Source organism: Athene cunicularia (genome assembly GCF_003259725.1).
Source record: "Athene cunicularia isolate RWA chromosome 19 unlocalized genomic scaffold, athCun1 chr19_part1, whole genome shotgun sequence".
Taxonomy (NCBI): Eukaryota; Metazoa; Chordata; class Aves; order Strigiformes; family Strigidae; genus Athene; species Athene cunicularia.
Genome location: NW_020799124.1, coordinates 5,920,926 through 5,940,466, shown reverse-complemented (window position 1 = coordinate 5,940,466; position 19,541 = coordinate 5,920,926). Strand labels below are relative to the sequence as shown.

Genomic DNA, 19,541 nt, shown 5'->3' with positions numbered 1-19,541 from the left:
GCAGAAGGAATAACAGTCTCTGAAGAAGGCAACATACCTTCATAAACATGTAAAATTTCAGATGAGGCTTTTGCCTCCGGGTTAACACATCTTCTCCTAGCTAGTGATTCCAATAGTGTGCCAGTGGCAGCTCTAAGGAGTTCACATTTCACAACTACCTGGTGCCTTACAGACTTCCATAATGAACAGCTATAGATGCTTGGAGTTTGGCTCCCAGTAACTGGGGCAAGGAAGGAGGAGGAAGACTCACCTAAATCTATGGATTAGAGCAAAGCAAAGCTTCAAACTGTTTGCTTTTGCCATACCACTGAGTAAGGAAGGCTTAGTCATGACGGCAACAGTCTGCTTAAGAGACAGCAGTGACCAACTGCACTGTCCTTCTGCAGCCCCACCACTCACCCATGTTGTCCCCACAACTGACAACACCATATGGTGTCTTTAGGCAAGTATACAAGGACAGGATTCCTTATATAACTGAACTTGTATTTAAATAATGGTGGCTGGCACATGGCCCTGGCAACATATGGATGGTGTACCACCTGTTTTATAACAAACAGATCTGGAGTGGAGCAGAGAGGCCAACAGCCTTGTGCTGGCACAAGCACCCCTGGGGCACTCATGGAACCACACCTGCATTGTCAGGCTGGCACTTCACTTCTAAGTCCACCGTAGACAGACAGAGCTTGTTGTTCTCTTGCAAGGCTGCTGGCTCCTTGGGGCCCTTCATGGAGCTCCCCACACTGAGACGGCGCCCCACAGTCGTTACTTGCTTGTAAAACTGTTTCCCAGTGATTTTGTGGTCAAATCCCAGCCAGCTGAACTTTATTTTCACCCTGTTGGGCAGTAAAGAGCAAGACAGCTGCAACACAGGGTGAGGAATCAGAGGCAGCAAAGTTGCAGGAGTCAGAAAGGCTATGTGTGGATTTAGGGCACTAGTTTCCATCTACAAATCCACAGTCTGCATCCAGAGCAGAGAGATACTTCCTCCAGGCCAACCTAGTATCTAGGTCAATACAGAAATACTTATGACTACTGACAGATCATTTTTCCTGCATAATTCCTATGCTTTGGAAAGTTCCACTTTCCACAGATATACACCAGTCAAGACATAACACTAATGGGCAGGCATAAATCCTCAACTTAAGAAGTGGCAGCAATAAACAACATGCAAGGGAGTTCCCTGTCCACTCCTCTAAACTAGTTATGCCAGCGCTTTCTAGAGGATTAAGAATGGGATTAGCCCTCAAGGCCAGACTAGAGGACACTTACGAATAGTCCATGTCTTCCGGTCCTGGGAAGGGCTCCAGTGGCCAGTTGAAGAAACAGTTGAGGAAAACTAGTCCTGCACAGCTTGCCCAGACAAGCAGAATAAGGATGAAGGAGACCCCAAAGTCATATATAACCTGGAAATCACAAGGGAATATGTTTTTCGCTATCAGAGCAGCAAGATACTTCAATACCCTTTGAATGAGGTCTGAGAGGAAGCTGTGAGAAAGAACAACATGCTACATTTAAAATGGGTTTAACTCAAGTGGTAACAAAAAGCAGTTTTATGTCATGCATGCTTAGAAAGAGATGTATACATCTTTAACAGCAGCTACAGCAACAACAACAGGACCTCCAGCGGGAAGAGCATGCAGCTGTATTGCAGATAACTGCCAAAGGTTTTCATCTAGGACCTTCTCCTTGGAAAGACAGTAGGAACTTCCCTGCACACTTGAGACTGGCTTATTTTTATTATATCTCCCTTATGCTAACTCTGCAACAAAACATCTCTGGTTCAGAGTCACTAAGTGATCTACCAAGGCAGCCCCAGCGACCATCTCATCTGTCCCTTCAGTGCCATTTGGTAGCTCTGAATTGTGTTCAAAGCCAGCTACCCATGACAATCGCACACATTAAACATGTGTTAAATATCTAATTTTTTAATATGCAATTTTACGTATTTTGTTAAATATGTAATGTGTTTAATATGCATTAAAATACATATATATACTCTTTAGAGTTTAAAAAAAGCAACCTTTCATTAAAAAAAAATCTCCCCTTCTTAACTTTTACTTAACACCTTTAAAATTTTACTATCTATTAGAGCAGTCTGTTTGCTTCGTAATATTTGTTGAGTTCTGGAGGCAGTCACTTGGAAAGCCTTTGACAGGAACTTGAGTCTTGCAAAGGCACATCCTTAGAAGAGTGATTTAACAAATAATCCCTCTTTCCACATTATTGCCAAATGGTGCAAGACTCCAGCACAACACCACCAGTCATGAGTCATGATCCCACAACCTCACCTTGATTCCTGGAAAAGTCACAGCAGAGGAAGCATAGGAGCCAATCATCAGAGCAATGAACGTGGAACGAAGGTCACCAAACATGTTGGGCAGCTGGGGAAAGAAAAATTGGCTGAAAAAGGCTGCTGCCAAGGGAAAGGAAGAAAAGGGAAGAAGGCTTTCTTCTGAAGATACTGGCATTTAGGATTAAGACTCCTGGATAGCAGAATCTGAAGCAGCCAGTTTTACTCAAGAATGACTTAGCTCTTTAGGATATTGCTCTGCAGGTTGCATTGATGTTTCCAGTGTCAGGGATTATCTACAGTTCAAGATTTATATGCTTAGTTACACTACTGACTGACAGCATACTTTGCATTGGTTACCTTTAGCATGGGAGTGCTTGCTCCAGCCCTTGTGATTTCCTCAAGAATTCTTTACACCAAGTCTGTAGCCACCACCTCCTTTCCTCTCCAAAAAAATACGTGCCCACATTCTCCGCATATTGCCCTCTTTTCAGTCAAGAGTTGTTAAGACACAGGCTGTGACAGCTGCACCTCTTTAACACCCTGCAACACCTTGAACTGCCAGGTTTGGGTGCAGACCCAAGGTGCATAAACAAATCTGTGCAGTAGAGCAGAAACTTTGTGTTATAACAAGAAGAGAGACTGTGTTGCTGTTTGCATTTCCACTTCTAGCTCGGTCCGTGGCTCCTTCTGTGAAAGCAGACTCTCTCTACCAGGGGGGCTAAAGCTGGTCATGTTTCCATCAGCTGGATGGATGGTTCGGATGCCCAAGCACACTAGCTTGGAGCCCAGAGCAGGAAGGCAATTGCAAACACTAGATATCCACAGCTTTACTGTCTGGTGCGGCTATAAAGCTGCTGAACTCCGCAGCAAGAAGCGGCCAAAGAAGCGGCCAACAGCACCTCATGTTGCTATCCGTGCCACCCACCCCACTTTGGTGCCTGGGCTCCTATCGGGTGTGATGGCATGGCTGAGAGCAGACCAGGCTGGTTCTGCAAGGATCTGTTGGGAAAGCAAAGCTCTCAGCAAGGACAGCAAGAAGCAACTCACAGCAGCCTCTTCTGCCACCTCAACAGCAGAAGCACTCCCAGGCTGGCTCTCCAGCCCCTGCTTCTGCTCAGGACCCAAAAGCAGAGTGGTGCAGGCAGAAAGAGCTGTGAGACCTTCCCACTCTCCTGGGAAAAGAGGAACTCCATTTTTCTAAACAGCCAAAATAAGGAAGTTTCCATCACTAACTAATGTTGGCCTGCAAACTGGAAATTACAGAGAAAAGCTTTGAAGTTGTAGGCTACAGAGAGCTCAGCCAGTATCTCCTGAAGCTGGTCAACAGGCAGAGATTGTGCTGCAGGCAGACAGATTTCCCTCTCACCCCCTTTTTTGGGTCACTTACTCCCCAGATTCACTTGGGCATCACTACCACGTCAGCCTCAGAGGGCCTCAAAGGAGGACACTGCAGGTGCCTTCTAGGACTGAAAGCATAACCAGCATTTTACCTACTTAAAGATGCTGCTGAACAACATGATTCAGAAAATATTAGACCGAGCCTGAGCAAGCAAATGCTGTCATCACATTCCCCTTCCACTGCTGAAAAACAAATCCATCTTTCCCAGGAGTAGCATATAAGGCAAGCAAACCTGGCTTGTGTCACAGCAGGACCAGCGTGTTTATAACACAAGTATTCCTGTGCAGGAACACTCTAGGATCCATCTGGCTGTTTATCATCCTCTGTCTCACTGCAGAGCTTCCTAGGCAGTGCGGTCTCCAGGTCCTCAGATAACCCCAGCCCAGGAACTGCAGCGATGATGTGCCCAGCCTGACGCTGCTGGTGAACCCCGAGCAGACATGCACGGCAGAGGCAGAAAATGCTGCGCTCCTCTGCAGCGAGGATCCCCACACCCATCCCCAGATCCCTGCATGCGGGAGAGCTGCCAGCAGGCTGCTTTCAGGAGCTGCAGACAGGAAACGGCAAAGGATCCAAAGGTCTGTTACCAGGCGCAAAAAAATCTCTTCTTGGAAGCAGTGGCCTAAATACACACCCCAGAAAACAGCATCTGCAGAATACAGTGTCTGCAGGGTGCAAAAAGGCTAGTCACAGTCACCAGGCAGGGCACTGATTTCATCTCAAATACCCCAAATCTAAAATAATCTTCAGAAATTACAGCAAACAGCTGCTCCTGCTGGGGAGCACAGAGCAGGGCAAGAGCTCCACAAACACAGCTGCTTCTCGGCTCAGGCCGGTTTTCCCCAGAGCCCCAGAGATGACAAAAAGCCTTTTTCATAGAGCAGACAAGCAACTCCCAGGTGGATCCTCCTGCTCTTGAGGGCTACTGGAGACATAGAGCAGGCCTGAAAGCAAGCAGCCGTGTCCAGGAAAACCCAAGTTTGCTGCTACTGCAATAGGGACAGAAGTCCTAGAAAGGCTACAGATTTCCTAAAATCCTATTTGACACCAGCCAGATTAAAAAAAAAATTGGACATAGGAGATTTAAGGTTTTATCCAACCCAAAGCAAAAACTGCTAACACTGAGCACCTGGGAGGAAAATAAATATGAGACTACCTGGAGAGGCAGAGGGAAGGCAGGGAAAAAGTAATTCATACCCAGACAGAAAACTTCTGAGACTGCAAGTGCCAGCACTGGCAATGCCTGTGCAGGTCTCATCTAAAGACCAGCTACTAAAATAACACACAATAGTTATTAAGCCATTTTTCATGCTGTCTTTATAGCAGCAAGCATTGGAAAAAATGAACCATAGTGAGAAGAAAAAAACAAAAAAACCACAGCCACAGAGCAAGTGGGCTCTTTGTTTTCCTGCCATCAAAAAGCTCTGCTCCTCATTCTGATCTTATCCCTGCAGGCCAGAGGGGACTCCTCCACTAACTTCTGCCCATTCTGGTATGACAGCCCCAATCACTCAAGACATAATGACAGAAACTCTTACGCCTTCTGTTTAAAGGTCAGTAATACTCAATGTATTATTAATTTTATGCTCCATCTGAAAGATACCAACTTAATTTTGCTGTACCATAACTTTTTCCTGGAGTCCTTTATTACAGGCATGCAATCCTAAACTGATAAAATTTCCTCTTGCAGATTACTTTCTCATCTGCCCTATAGTAAGTTTAAGACCTTCGATCATTTTCTATATTTTTTATCTTTTTCCTGGAGGCAACCCATATACAAAAGGTACCACAGCAGTATTACTAAACCCAGCTTCCCTCCTCTTGCAAGGACCATTTGAAAGAACAGTGCAAAAAGTCAAGGGATTGAGAACTAGGCTACTGGAGAATGGTATTTTTGTTCAAGCAAAACTGTTTTCCCTATCAGGGGTATATTTGGAAGTTATACAGACACTAAAAATACATTCTCCAAGAAAGCCTCAAACTGCCCACTTTGTCCAAAGCATATGGAAACTCCTGTTCCCATTCTCCAGCAAACAAAGAACACAGAACCCCAAGTTTTACTAATATTTCCAAGCAGAGAAGATCCCCTACACAGAGATGGCCTCCCTCTCCCCCAATTAAAGGACACTTTGTAGCAGAAAATAAGAGCAAAACAGCTGTAATTCTTTGAAAGGAAAACAGGACAGAAAACAATCTATAAAAGGCTCTTTGTGGTAATTTATCACACATGTTTATTTCTTTGCATGAAATAGCTTCAGAGCAGAACCAGCGCCAGATTCCTGTGTTGCTGTCAGAGCCACCAACACAGATCTGTTTCCATTTCCAATCTTCACTTATATTGGCCAAGAGCGAGTCACGAGGCAGAAATCTCCCCTCTGCATTTTAACAACAGGCACAGTCTGACCTTGTTCCCAGAACTGGGAACAGCCCCGCTCGCTCACTCCCCCTCCTCCCCAAGCCACAATGCAAGACACCCAGCAACGGCAGCTTGCTTTGGCTCTGCAGCTTGCCATGTGCTTTCATGATACCCTGGGGACTTGTTACTGAAAAAGGCTTTAAACCCAAGAGGCAAAGCTGCGTGGAATACTGTCCCAGGCTGTAATCCTCAGAGATCCAGTTCACCCCTTGCACAAGCACTGAGGATCCCATCTCCTGCCCTGCCATCAGATCATACTGTGCCCACGCACGCATGCAGGTGTCCCAACACCTGAGGAAGCCCCACATGCTGCAGCATCACAACCCCACACGCCTCTGGGCCTCCCTTCACGGCCACCCTGCTACAAAGCAGCAGCTGTAACCCGCCTGGGGTGGCAGAGGAGCAGCTCATGCACCAGCGGGTTCGACCCATTTCCTGGAGCGCTTCAGGTCACTTGCAGCTGGCAGCAGAAGGAAGTCACCTTGCTTTGACTTGTACGTGCACGTGTGTGCTAAGCAGCCAGTGCCTGTGTCAGCCAGAACAAGCTTACTTGGCACCACAAGTTGATTAGTGTTCGCTGCCTCTGTGTAATGAAAGTCTTTAAAAAGGTCTTCCAGTCTCCCCTTTCAGCACTTACTTCAGCCTCTCCCGGGCACAACATAGCGCAGCACGTGCAAGCCACATTGCGCAGAGCCCGCAAGCCATGGACCTGTCATCCTGTCTCCATGGGCCACAGGTGGAAGGGACCCACAAGAGATCACCATGTCACCACAGAAGATGGCTCCTGACACAGCTGCGAGCACCCCAGCTCACGGGCAGAACCACGCAGGGACAAAACAGTAAGCCACCAATGAGCAAAATACACCTGCTTTTAACAGTCACCACCACAGCAACGCTGCGATGCAGGTGAAGAAGAGCTTCCCTTCTGCTACAGATTATTTTTAATCACATTCACATGCCTCAGGTACCAAAATGCCTCTGTGCATCTCTGCAGGGAGGCATGAGCAGCTACATCTGAATCTGGAATTGAGAAGGTAGGCCTGGAGTCACCTCAGCTCTCTACAAAACATGCTGCTGTCAGGAGGGGATAAGCTCCACCTGAGGTCTCCCTGTGTGAACTCACAGCATCACTACTTGCTTCAAACCTCCTCAAGGCTTGGATCTCTTCTTGGAAGACTTGACCTTTTTCTGCTACTGTACTTCCTTAGTGCTGAGGAACTGGCTCACTAATGAGGGCGTAATAAGTGGCTTTGCTTACTGCTACTGGTGCTAAAAGTCACAGTACAGCACATCTGATATATTTCTGCCCTATCCTTGCCCTCACTTCTGTCATCACCAGTGGCTCTAAAACAATCTGTGACCCCTTAATAACCACCCAGAGAGACAATAACCAATGCTGGCAGCAGCAGGATGGGAATCCTCTCCCATAGCAGCACTGACGTGCTCCTCTCTTCTTCCTTGCTTTTATTTGAAGCGTGGCAGAATGACATTTGCCCCATAGTTCTTTGGGACCATGGCCAAGGCTTCCAGTGAAGAACACTACATACAAAAGAGAGACCGACATCTGCACAGACTTCTAAAAGTTTTAAATGTATGAAAGCAACAGCAGCAGCAACATCACAGTACACAGTGATCTGTAAACCCAGCCTCTGCCAAATTTAGGTCTCAAGGAGTTCAGCCAGTGCCTGAGCCTTGTTCAGCCAGCATCTAAGCCTTGTTAAATCAGAGGTAACCTTAACAGAAAGTTTTACTTCAACAGCAAGTTAACGCAGTCCAAATCTGCAGTTTTCAACCACAGCTCAAGAAACATCAGTGCTTCCCAGACTGTTTTCTGGGAGACTTTCCACCCAGCCCTGTTTCAGCCATACTGACAATGGGATCAGGGTAATGAGGTAGAAAATAAAGCAACTACTTGGAGGACGATATTGCTTCTGTCTCCAGGCAAAAAGAACCCCAAAATGTAGAGATCCAGCTGACGGTTGTTGACAAATGCTTGCAATACAATCCACAGACTAAACAGATCGAAGTGGGCTGCGCAGATGGAGCTGGGTACATCCAACAGCACAGCATTTCTAAGGGAGCCTGGAAGGGACTCTCACCCTTCTGAGCACAAAAGTTTTTGTGCTCAACAACAGCTGTTTTCTTGGGGCAAGATAAAAAACACACTTGCAGAAAGCTGGTCACATGCAGCTGCAAGGGTTTGCACCCTGCTGATTCTTCCCGCAGTACGTCAGTGCTAAATCCAGTGCAAGCACATGTCCAGCCTGTGCCAGGTAGCTGAGCACTGCATATACAGACAGTTTGAGTTCTAGACAAAAACACTTCCTTTTTTTCCCCCCCACCTTCACTTGAGGTACAAGGGGCAGGGGAAAAAAAAAAAGCCTTAGAATAACCACCTAGTATTCAGCCTTTCAGGCAAAAGTGAGTGACCCTTTGTACCAACAGAAAACCAGGTGCTATTCATGCCACAGGCAAAAGATCCACTTTGTTCTTGCCTGCTAGCCCAGCTCATGGTCACAGTAAGGAATAAAATAGAGTTGGGTAATAACTCTTCACTTACCGTAAGCGATGTGAAGGTCATGCACATCCCACCAAAGCCATTTAGAGCCAGCGCAATGAATATCAGCACAGACAAAGCTGCAATAAAAAAAAAACACTCTTAGTTTTTACTGGGGTGGAGAAGGAAAGGAGACCCAAATCCTGAGGGCTTTGGTCCTGATACTAAAAACCTCAGTGAATCAACACCCTCAGGACATGACATGCTGTTCCTGACCTACCACCCATCTCCCCCCAGCCACAGAGGAGGAGGGACAAGGTCTCCTCCAAGTCAGAATTCAGGATGGAAACATTTCTTTTCTCTAATGAACTAACTTGCTGATGCAGCTTGTCTGAATGAGCCTTAAAAGAAAAGATTTACTTGAAAGAACTGGATTCAAAGTGTCATCTCACTATCTAGTCTTGAGGACCATGCTCCCTCTACCCCTGGTGAGAAAACTGATTACACCTTGTGTGCTATTACCTCTTTCCCAACCCTGAAAAAGCCATGAACTTGTTTGGAACTGCTCCTTTACAGGACCTGGCCCTGCCCAAATGCAAAGCTGAAAGACCTGACTATCTCAGATGTTTGGCCCTTGCAACTCTCTCCACTTAGGGTTGTGAAACACCAGCTCTCCCCAGAGCCACTTTGCTCCCACGGGCCAGCAGATGCCTGGCTTGTGTCCTCAGCAAGACCCCAGCACAGCGCTGGACGTGCGACAGTCTGGAGGTGTGACAGACAAAGCACAAAGTGCCATGCACACTTGCCTGCTTCCCCAAAAAAATGCAAGCCACAGCCCCAAAGCCCTCCCAGCTCAGCAGTGAAATGCATACTCACAGTCTGGGTTACTGGCACCATACGCGATCAGCACACAGGACACAGCAAAGCAGGCGCTGAAAGGGAACCAAAACCACGAGTTCCTTACAGACGCACTTACACACAGTAAATTACAGATGTTTCTACCTCCTCAGCACTTTGTTAAGCAAGCACAATATAATTTTTGTAAGAGGGAGGGAAACTGGTGATTTGGAAAAAAAATTAATGCTGGGAAATACCCAAGTATTACAGACAAGACTTGCACAAGGCCTGAGGCAGCAACCTTTCCTCCCAGTAGTGATGCAGCTCTTGCTGGATTCAAATTCCCTGCTGGTTTTCCAGCACAGAGCTTAGCCAACCCTCACCTCGAGGTGACCAAAGACAGCAGCAACCTTCGTCCCGAGACCCAGCTGTGGTCACATCACTCACAGTCTTTACCTGCTCCTCTCTGGCAGGGTCTGAGTCAGAGACTTGCCCTGTTTTTCCCACTCTGCCTACAGGTCCGTTTGGTTTCTGGTATTATTCAGTGCATTAAAATTCAGCAGTACCGGGGTCCACTGTGCCCAACAAGTCACTAATCCCTACATGCGATGGAAGCAATTAACGACCTTGCTATCTGAGGCAGAAAGCAACATACACCACATGGCAGAGAAGGGCCCTAGAAAAGGCAGGCAGGATGTGTTTATCCCCAACTTAACTCTCCAGCTTGCAAACGATGATGTAACATTTTGGGTTTGTGCCTCTCAGGACATAGCTCCCAGCTCAAGGAAAAAGCTACCCTCCGTGACTCACAAATGACTCCACTCTTCCTCCAGGCTCCATCTGGCCAGGGAGCAGAGCAACACTGGAGAACTCAAGTGTGTGGACATGGAGTCCCAGGCCCTTCACTTATGGAACAATTCATTGTGCTGGCCGAAATCATCCCAGAGCTGCTCCAGTGAGGCCTGTGCATGGCCAGCAGCTCCCAGCCCCATCCCTCAGACAGTTCTCAAGGCTGCAGGGACCCCACAACAGGCCCAGCACCCATCTGCCCCAGACAAGGCATGAATGCACCCCTCAGCCCAACTGGAGAGCCCAGGACACCAACCTGCCAAGCAGTCGCAGCTTGCGGGGACCGTACTTGTCCATGACAATTCCCAGGGGGAGCGTGATTGCACTGAGCAAGAAGGACCCAATGGTGAAGGCCAAGTTCAGCATTTCATCCTGGGCATTGCAGGAGGGCCATTTGTCCTCTGAAGCTGTGCTGTTCTCGTGTTCCGGGCTGCTGGTGGTGTTTCCTACACGGGATGATAGAGGATCATCATTGCAGTCTGTTAGGATGAGGCTTGCAGCATTGCAGGAAGGAGGGAAGAGAAAAGCCCTGCACGCAGGGTGCCACCATGCACTGGGCACACGCCCTCCACACTCGATTTTTTGTTATAATCCATGAGGAATGGAGAAAGGAAAGAAGAGCAGCAGAAGGGAAACCTGATGAGCTCAGCTGGGAGCAGAAAGAGGATGCGCAAGCACCCAGGGGGCAAGCATCCCAAGCAGCGGCATGGTAACAACCTAAGGACAGAGATTCATTAATTTATGAAAACAACTATACAGCAAGGCCCTGGCAACTACAGGGGACTAAACTCAGCAGAACCTGAAGGGACTAATACAAAAATAAGATCTTCCTAAACAACAACTGGCAGTTTCTCACAGATCTCTTCCCTAAACTGGAAGCAATAACTACAGCCAAATCAGTTATTTTGGGTTCAGACACTGGGCTGACAAAACCTGGCACAGAGCAACAGCCTGCTTAAACAAAAAGCTTCCTACCCTCACTGTGAGCATCGGGATGAGGAATGGCTTTGCAGTAGCCACCCTGCTTCCTGACTGCCCTGGCTCTGAAAAATCCATCCTGGATTTAACTCCCTTGTTCCTAGGAGAGCTGGCAGCTCATCTGATTTCTCCATTTGTTGAAGGATTGATGCATCTTTAACTTCTGCCCCATAATTAGCATTTTCTATTCTTTCCAACTGGGCTTAGGCCATACAGATCAATTCTATCTCCAGCTTTCAGTTCTTGCCCTTACATGAGGAACTCTGCATGCGAACTCCCATGCTGAACAGAACCCACGTTGTATAAGAGACAGAAACAGAACAGTTTGGGGGAAAAAACAAACAAACAAAAAAGTTCCCTTTTCTTTGCAGCAGCAGTTTTACTGTTTTGTGTCAACTCTGCTCCTTTGACAAGCCCATCCCAAGGTGGCTTACAGCTCCTCAAGCATGTGTGCCTTTAGACTTTCATTAACCCAGAGCTCTAGTGCACTCCACCTCTCCTCCCAATGCTTATCTGACTTATAAGTAACCTTTGCTGGTATGACAAAGCACTTGCTTTCTAACTGCTGCTGCAAGCCAGTGACATAAAACCCTCTCCTCCATATTTAATAATTGATCTAACAGAGTTCAGTATTAAAGGAGGAATAGAGAGAAGTCACCTACATAACCATCCGTGTGAAGCAAGACTAGAGATTCTCAGCAAGCCCTGGTTAGTTAGTTAATTAGCAGGAATCCCTCACGTACAAGTGACTTCACGTTCACTGCTTGGTGCGACTCGTGGAGGAGATCCCCTTGGCTGATCTCACCCTCCCTGTGTCACCAGAGATCACGCTGCCCCATCTTGCAACTCCTTTCCCTTCTACCCAGGCCTCAGCACCATTACAGTTACTGGTTTCGCCCTGGTTCTCCTAACTGGCCAAAACAACCCTTCCAGCTTTGTGTCCATTGCAAACAAATCATGCTCCACCTTCCAGACATTGGGGATTAGCAGGAATTCAGGTGCTGATAGCTGAGGTTTATGAGCTGCCCACAAACTCTCTTCTGTCCCCACCCAGCACTCAAGGAAGGCCCACAGTATTTCTCTCCATTTACATTGCTCTCACCAACACCTTTAATATGGTCTCAAACTGTCTGTGGACAGTGATGACTATTTGTTCCTCCCCTTTGACACGTGCTCCTGATTGACAACTTAATCTGTCCCTTCTCTTGCCCTGCTAGTCATGGGTAGCCAGGGTAAGCAACAAGAGATATCCCCAAAAGACCACATGTCCCATCAGCATGCCTTTTGCAGGGAGGGCAGCAATCCAGCCTGAGGCTCCCAAGTCACATTCTTAGAAATCAGTCCTGGACAAACTTGGGAGGCTCTCTGCAGTTTTCACACTACATCTCAATCTCTTTCATCCATCTTTCCCACATAATCTCCTCCCGGTGTAGCCCAGAATCTTAAAACACTGACAGCATCTCCATGAGGCAGGCACAGGCACACAGCTTCATCCACAGCATCAAGGCTTTTTGGGCTCTCCACAAAGATAAATTCATAGGAAACAGATGTGGGTGAGAGGTTAAACTTGGGAAAACAAAGGGGGGTGGGGGGGGAATGGGGGTGTGAAAAAAAAATAGTGACAAAGTAGTAGCAGTTTCGCTGTGTCAGCACTCTACAGAGATAGCTCAGCTGGGGAGTGGAAGGGTGGAGGGATGTGCACAGTGCGGTGACCTTGTAACTGCTGGCTGCACGTGGTAAAGAGCCTGTCAACCCTCCCCACAAAGAGATCTCAAAACAGATATATTCACCATTTAAAGCCAGAGTAGACAAATTACTGTTAATATAGACATGTACATTTGCAGCATGACCCCAAGGAGCTCCCACAGCACAGGCCTGCTAGCAGACCCTCCGATGGCACGCACTATGAGCAACACCACCAGGAGGTGATAAGGACACAGCTCAAACATCAAGGAAACTTGTCCCTCTCTGAAGGAAGATTGGGAATAGGGCACCAAACTTCACTCCCTGCTTGTACCAGTCACCTTGTTTACAGCTGCTCTATCACCAGCTCCAAGGAGGAGCCAGGCAACAGTGCTATGTGGAAATACAAATTGTTTGTGAAAATAGAATCAGCCTCTGAGCAACAAGAGAAGATCCACTGAGGCATAATGGAAATGATTCAAGCACCCCCTGGCACCCTGACATCCTCCGATCCTTTGAGTCACCTCCATAAATAGAACATTTTGGAGGGGCTGCAGGTGCGTGCAGCATGCACAAGGTCCAGCCAAGAGCTGTCTCACTGGGGAGCACAGATTAACATGCCAGCAGGTCACCAGCACCGGAGAGCGAGTGGCAGCATATGACATGTGGCTAGGAGGAGATTAATGGGCAGAAAACCTGCCTAACGACTCACCTACCTAATGCACCTGGTTACAGCAAACACCAGTTTCCCAGCTCAGATCCTGTTCCAGATCAGTACACACCACGCTGCTGGGGAAAGTCTCCTACGTGCCTGGCTCCATCTACAACAGTGCTTTGGGGAAGGGCTATCTCTGTGCCGACAGTGGTGCCCTCCCCAAATTCTCCTGCCAAGTCCACCTGCATGGCAAGCATGCCAGGTCTGACACGCAGGAGTGCCACCCGCATAAGCCAGGAGCACAGGCTCAGCCCATGTACGCTCACCGCTGCCTCGCTGTCAAGCTAGAAGCTGCAAGTCTTTATCAGCAATTACAAGAACATACTGCCTATTTTTACAGCACTTCCCCTACAAGCAGCAGGATTTCTACTGCCCAATTAGTAGTTCAAGTTACTATTTAAAGCATGACAGCTTAGGTGAGAGGAAGGCTGCCTTGGTAATCATTTATGTCAAGCTCATCACTGGGATTTGTTCAGACTGTTACTGGAACATTTAAAGTCATCCTTTCTCCCAAATTAAGTGCTGTAGGTTTCATGAGAGGGTCAATCATTAACTACTCTTTGCTGACCTCTTCAAATCCCAGGCACACACCACGTTACCAGAGGAATGAGTCTGGCTTTTTCAAGAGTGGCTGCCATCTCAGACAGCAGAGGTTTCCTTTCATCTTGTTTCATGGATCAGACTGAGCCAAGCAGGCAAGACACCCCCAGCCACCCTGGTGATAGCTCTGTGGGACACAGACTGCACAGCCTCACTTTTTTTTTTTTTGAAAAGAAAAAAGAAAAAGAGAGGGGGCAGAAAAAAAAAAAAAAGACAGAGAAATCAGGGCCAAAGAGTCTGCGAGCATTGGGGAAAAAAAAAAAAAAAAAATCACAGTGAAAGACATGTGCAAACAACTGATCTCTGCAGTCTGCCCACATAAGAACATGTTTTCTCCTTTCGGGATGGTGTCATACTTCTGGGAACTGGGAGGAGATGTTCTTGCTTTATACCACTGCAAATGCAGTTTATTCGGGTTTCCCTCCCTGCCTGTCCATCCACTTGCACTTCAGGACCTCCCCTCTAGGCACCCAGCTGAAAGCCTCATCTGAGGCACAGACTCCAGTTAAACTTCCATTCTCCTCCCAGCTGAAGTTTCATTTTGCAGCAATTCTTACCCAGCGCCAGCACCTTCCCAAAGCAGCTCTCTGATACCACCGACAGCTGCTAATCAACACAGCGTGCTTCCTGTAGAAAATGAACATTTACCACATTTACTCTTTTCCTGTTTACAGGGTCACGTGTGCAGCCTTTCCACAAGCCATCATCACATCTTACCAGCTTTAGAAGGGACCTTCAGACTGCAAGTTTCTCACCACAGACCCCAAATAAATTGGAGCAGAGAGCTGTAAGGCAGCACCTTCCTACTATGCCCGTGTTAAGGCACATTAACCTGCCCTAAGTGAATTAGCTTATTGTCCATTTGGTTTTCTGCAGCCCTGTTTTAGAGGAAGGCTCTCTGTCCAACTGGCTCCTTAACTCTGCTCTTTGTGAACAGATTACCAAAGTCAAGATTTTTTTTTTTTAAAACATCTCAGACCCAAGTCTTGAGCTTCACAATCCCAGTAATATTGCAGCAACACAAGACCCTGAACAGATCAAGTTCCCCAACAGCTGATATGGCCCAAATCCTTGATAAAAACTGCAAAATCAGCATTTACGCCAAATAAAAGATGCTGCTTCAGTTGGTTAAAGGCCAAGTAGTAGTGTAGTAAAATTAAAATGGGAACAAAGTGCCACTACCAGGCTCCTTGTCAGCACATTTCAAACATACCTCTCAGGATGTGGCCAAACCTGCTGCTCAGGATGGGTACAACCCCCCACTCAAACCCTGTTGCACAACTGCTTTAAAAGTATTTGTTCTGAAGTGGATTTTTTTCCTAGGTGCCCATCCACTGTCACACAACTGAGTTCAGAGTCTGGCAGACTCCACATGTTTGCATGGTGGAAGAGTAAAATCCCAGAAGCCAAGGGCAGGCAGGGAAAGAGGGGGGATTCCGCAGGAAGACAAGGAGCACTTAATGAATTGCAGTCATTTTCTGGGCAGCTGCTGCTACCTTCAGAGAAGAGTCTGCAGAAAGGACAAGGTCTAGTTTTCTCTTTTGTTGGAAGGCATCACAAAGTGCAAGAGCTTTTGCTGACAAATGCAAAGCCCTGCAAAGAACCTTTGGCTCATTAGGAAAAGTCTTTTTTTTTTTTTTTTTTTTTTCCCCCGCAATACTTACATGCACACAGCAGCATTAGGAACAACAAGTGCCCCAAAGCTATTAGTTACAATTTGTTTGCACCAACCTTCCAGCCAAGTACCCACTCAGGCTGTAAGATTCAATAGGTTATGCTGAGAAAGGCAACCACTGGGCCAGAGGTCAAACTCAGCTCAGTACCAGCCATTCAGTGACCACTGCAGGGCAGCTGCGAGGGAGTCTGCTCTCCCCACACTTGGGGCTAGGACTCTTCCCCACCAAATGGCTGAGATTATTACAGCGAGGCCAAAAAACAGAAAAAAGGAAAATGAGTAAGCATGGATGAAGAAGGAAACCGGAGAAACTGGTCCTTGATGCTCATCACAAGCAATCACTGAGTTCAGCAGCGATGGCCAGATATTTGAGGACAATGAGACGATTTGACTACATAAATTTATTTTCAGGGATTAAGTTCTCTGCCTCAGGGCACAGGTCACTGGGAGGAAGAATTTGCCCCCAGGACAGCAATTTCACCACTGTCCAAACATTTGCATCTTCCCAGAGGTCTGTGGCATGGGCACTCCCACGGGGAGAGCCAGACAAACCACAGATTGGCAAACATGGGTGGGAAACCAAGGAGAATCTCACTGATTTGGGGCAAAGGCAGATGAATTGAAAGCAATCAAAGGAAAGAGTAGGAGGTGGGCCCCAAGTGAAGCAGGGCTCTTGTCAGCAGGGCACATCTCAGGAAGCAGATAGGAAAATGGCTGCTTTCAGAGACAGTCAGCATTTGCCTATCAAGTCTCATGAGTTTTATCTCAGTGGCAGAAAGTCCCACCTGATAGGTTTAACGAGATCTCTTACACAGTGCTGTGACAAAGTCACCACGGCTCGGTGAGAACAGAGCAGCCTTGAACAGAAATCCTAAATTGCCTCCAGCCACTAAGGACTCTCCCTCACGCCATCTGGAGCACTACTGGAGACCCAGGTGACATGGACACACTTGGAAGCATCACACTATGAACAGAGCATAGGATGGAGATTAAGCAACTAAGCTAGATAGAAGACTCAAACACGTGCACGTTTGCCAGGTGCCCCAACCCAGGCTCTACAAGGCTGAGGCGGCTGTCCGCAGGCACACAGAAGAGAAGACTGTAACAAACAGTCCATGGATGAGGAAAAAAACCAAAGTATCATCACAACTATTCACAATCACTTTTCTCTTGGACTTTGTCTCCCCACATTTCAGATTTCCCCCACTATTCCCTACCATTACCCACTGAGGGTCCACGCACTTGTTTCCAACTCCTTTTCTTTGTCTAATGTTTCCTCCTCCATCCTGGTATCCACCAGCCCTGAATGGGCTGATCCACCTTCTCATCTCATGCACCATCACAGAGCCCAAACACCTAGCTCCTGCCTCTCCTCACTCTGCTATTCCCTTCTCTGAGCACATGCAAATCTTGTCACTAAAGCAGCTTTCCAAATCCATACCACACCTTTACCCTCAGGTGCCTTCTAACCTCGCTGTCCACCCTACCACACTGTGGGATTCCCCAGACCACAATTCTCTCCGTGCCCAAGTGGGGTTAAACATCCACCTACATGTTGTTTGTCCCAGGGTTATTCTGCCCACACCACAAAATTACCTCCTTCCCTGCAAGGCTGTGTCTGCAACATGGACAACCGCTTCCTCTGGCTGGGCCAGAAGGTGGATCTCAAGCCCCCATAGAACACAGCCTGGTTTGAGCACGTTCTGGGTGTCAGAGGAGCAAAACATCAGGAGCATTTACTTTTGCAACTTCTCTTCAACAGCAGCACTGGACTCCCCTAATGCTGTTGTCACCCGTGCTCTTTTCTTTCCTACCACTAAGGAAGGAGTGCCTATAGTTTCCTCCTACAAACTCAGGACACCATCCCCACAAATCATCACCTTCTGGAACCCATCAGGCCTTCCCTTGCAGATATCAGCCGAGACACTATGCAAAAGGTTTCCACTCACGGCCAAGTGGAAAAGGCTGTCCAGCAAAGCTTTATATAATCTTTAAGGCTTCTTTTCCAATCACTCTGCAAAGCAACAGCAACTACACACATAACACCATCAGAAGGATGCCATCAGCTTTGGAATAGAGCACATACCCCTTTTTTCTATCCCAGGACTGACCTGGAGCTCAGTCCTACTCTAGCCAGTTCCACGCCACCCTACAACAAGGAACCACACCACCAACTTATTTATGCAAGTCTCCAGAGCATCCTTACCTGTCTCATGGCACAGGTAGGAATAAAACCCTTCTGCTTTCAGCATGATGAGGAGGGACCCCCAGCCCAGCAGGACAGCAGAGAAGAGCAGGTTCTCAATGATGGCTGTGAATGCCATCCACCAGCGCCGACGATGGGCAGTAGCAAGTGTGGGTGCCATTGCTGCGTTGGAAGGTGGCCTCGTTCAGAGTCTCAACCTGCAGGGATCAGAACAACCTCCAGTGAGTCCACAAACACAACATACGCTGCTCAAAGAGTGCAAAAAAGCATGGTTTAAGAGATCTGTCTATCGGAACGCAAGCAAACCTGCCTGCTGAACGTAAGGCACCCAGGTGGAAAACTCGTTTTTGCAGGTACCAGCTTGCCAAGTTACCTGGAGGGATGGGGGAACACAGGTGCCCTTGGAGCAGCCCCTCCAGTGCACACACCATGCAACAGAGGAGCGAGCGTTCAAGGACTCCGTTCCACTTCCCGAGCAACAGGTATGAAAATGCAGCAAATATCAATTGCCCAGAGCCCACTCCTCCATCACCTGTATGGGGCAGGCGGCCCATTTGTAAGGCAGGGAGGAAACGTGTACCAGAGCAGGGGGCTTCAGCCAGCACCCCAATCTCCTGGCTATTTGCAGGCAGAGGCTGGGACAGGGGAAGGCAGCCCTACAACCCTAATCTTGGCTTTAGTGACCCACCAGCTCTGCTCTGCCCCACGCAGGAGCACAGATCTGCTCTGGAAGGTGCGCATGGGTCCTATGTAAGTAGTTTATTCCACAGATGACTCACCGAGAAGCACTTTTTCCTAACTGCCAGACCACTCAGCTGGGATACAAGGTGGGCTACATCCTGCCCTGTCCTATCTGTGCAGACAGCCTGGCCCACACTGCTCCACCTCAGCACACCGACATCCCCGAGCTGCCCCACAGATGCTGCAGCCACATTCACTGCCTCCAGTTCCACTGTCTCAGTCCCTGGGGCTCATAAGAGTGAGCGGTGGATTTGGGAGCGGACCTGGCTGGCCAAGGGGCTGCTCTGAGCAGCCCAGAGGTGGGTCATAAGGCAGGTGGCCATTTTAGACAAGCTGAGCCTTTTCCCAGGCCAGAGCACACCCAGGCACTCTGGGGAAATCAGCTGGCTACACACCACAGCCCAAGACAATTTCTCGGGGTTTTCTACAGGGCAGAAGCATCAGCCCTGGGCTGCTTGGGAGGGAGATGCGGGCTGCAAGGCTGCCAGGAAGACAGGGCCACCCTCCAGCCACAGAAGCTGGTGCAGAGACCCCTGCCCCGGGAAGGCAGCCCGCAGCCGTGCCCCTCCACGCACACCCACCCACCACACTCCCCCATGCCCTCCACCGCCTCCTCTTCCTCAGCCCTGCACCCACACCCGCTCCCCAGTCC

At 48.2% G+C, this 19,541-nt stretch overlaps 1 protein-coding gene across 2 annotated transcripts in view; it reads right to left on the bottom strand.

The window, feature by feature from the left end:
• SLC43A2 (solute carrier family 43 member 2) overlaps window positions 1–19,412 on the bottom strand; it is a 32,800-nt gene extending 13,388 nt beyond the window's left edge. Inside the window, exons 1-8 of one of the 2 annotated variants that reach the window (XR_003399732.1) lie at window positions 18,522–19,412; window positions 18,149–18,345; window positions 10,548–10,737; window positions 9,482–9,537; window positions 8,669–8,745; window positions 2,289–2,381; window positions 1,270–1,403; window positions 631–833 (exon numbers count right to left, since the gene is read on the bottom strand). Coding sequence is in view for 1 of the 2 variants with exons in the window: in XM_026861538.1 (XP_026717339.1) it covers window positions 631–833; window positions 1,270–1,403; window positions 2,289–2,381; window positions 8,669–8,745; window positions 9,482–9,537; window positions 10,548–10,737; window positions 18,149–18,308 (913 nt within the window). In the remaining variant the exon portion in view is untranslated. The remainder of the gene's footprint in view (window positions 1–630; window positions 834–1,269; window positions 1,404–2,288; window positions 2,382–8,668; window positions 8,746–9,481; window positions 9,538–10,547; window positions 10,738–18,148; window positions 18,346–18,521) is intronic. The other variant, XM_026861538.1, reaches the window with a different exon arrangement.
• Window positions 19,413–19,541: the final 129 nt, after the last annotated feature.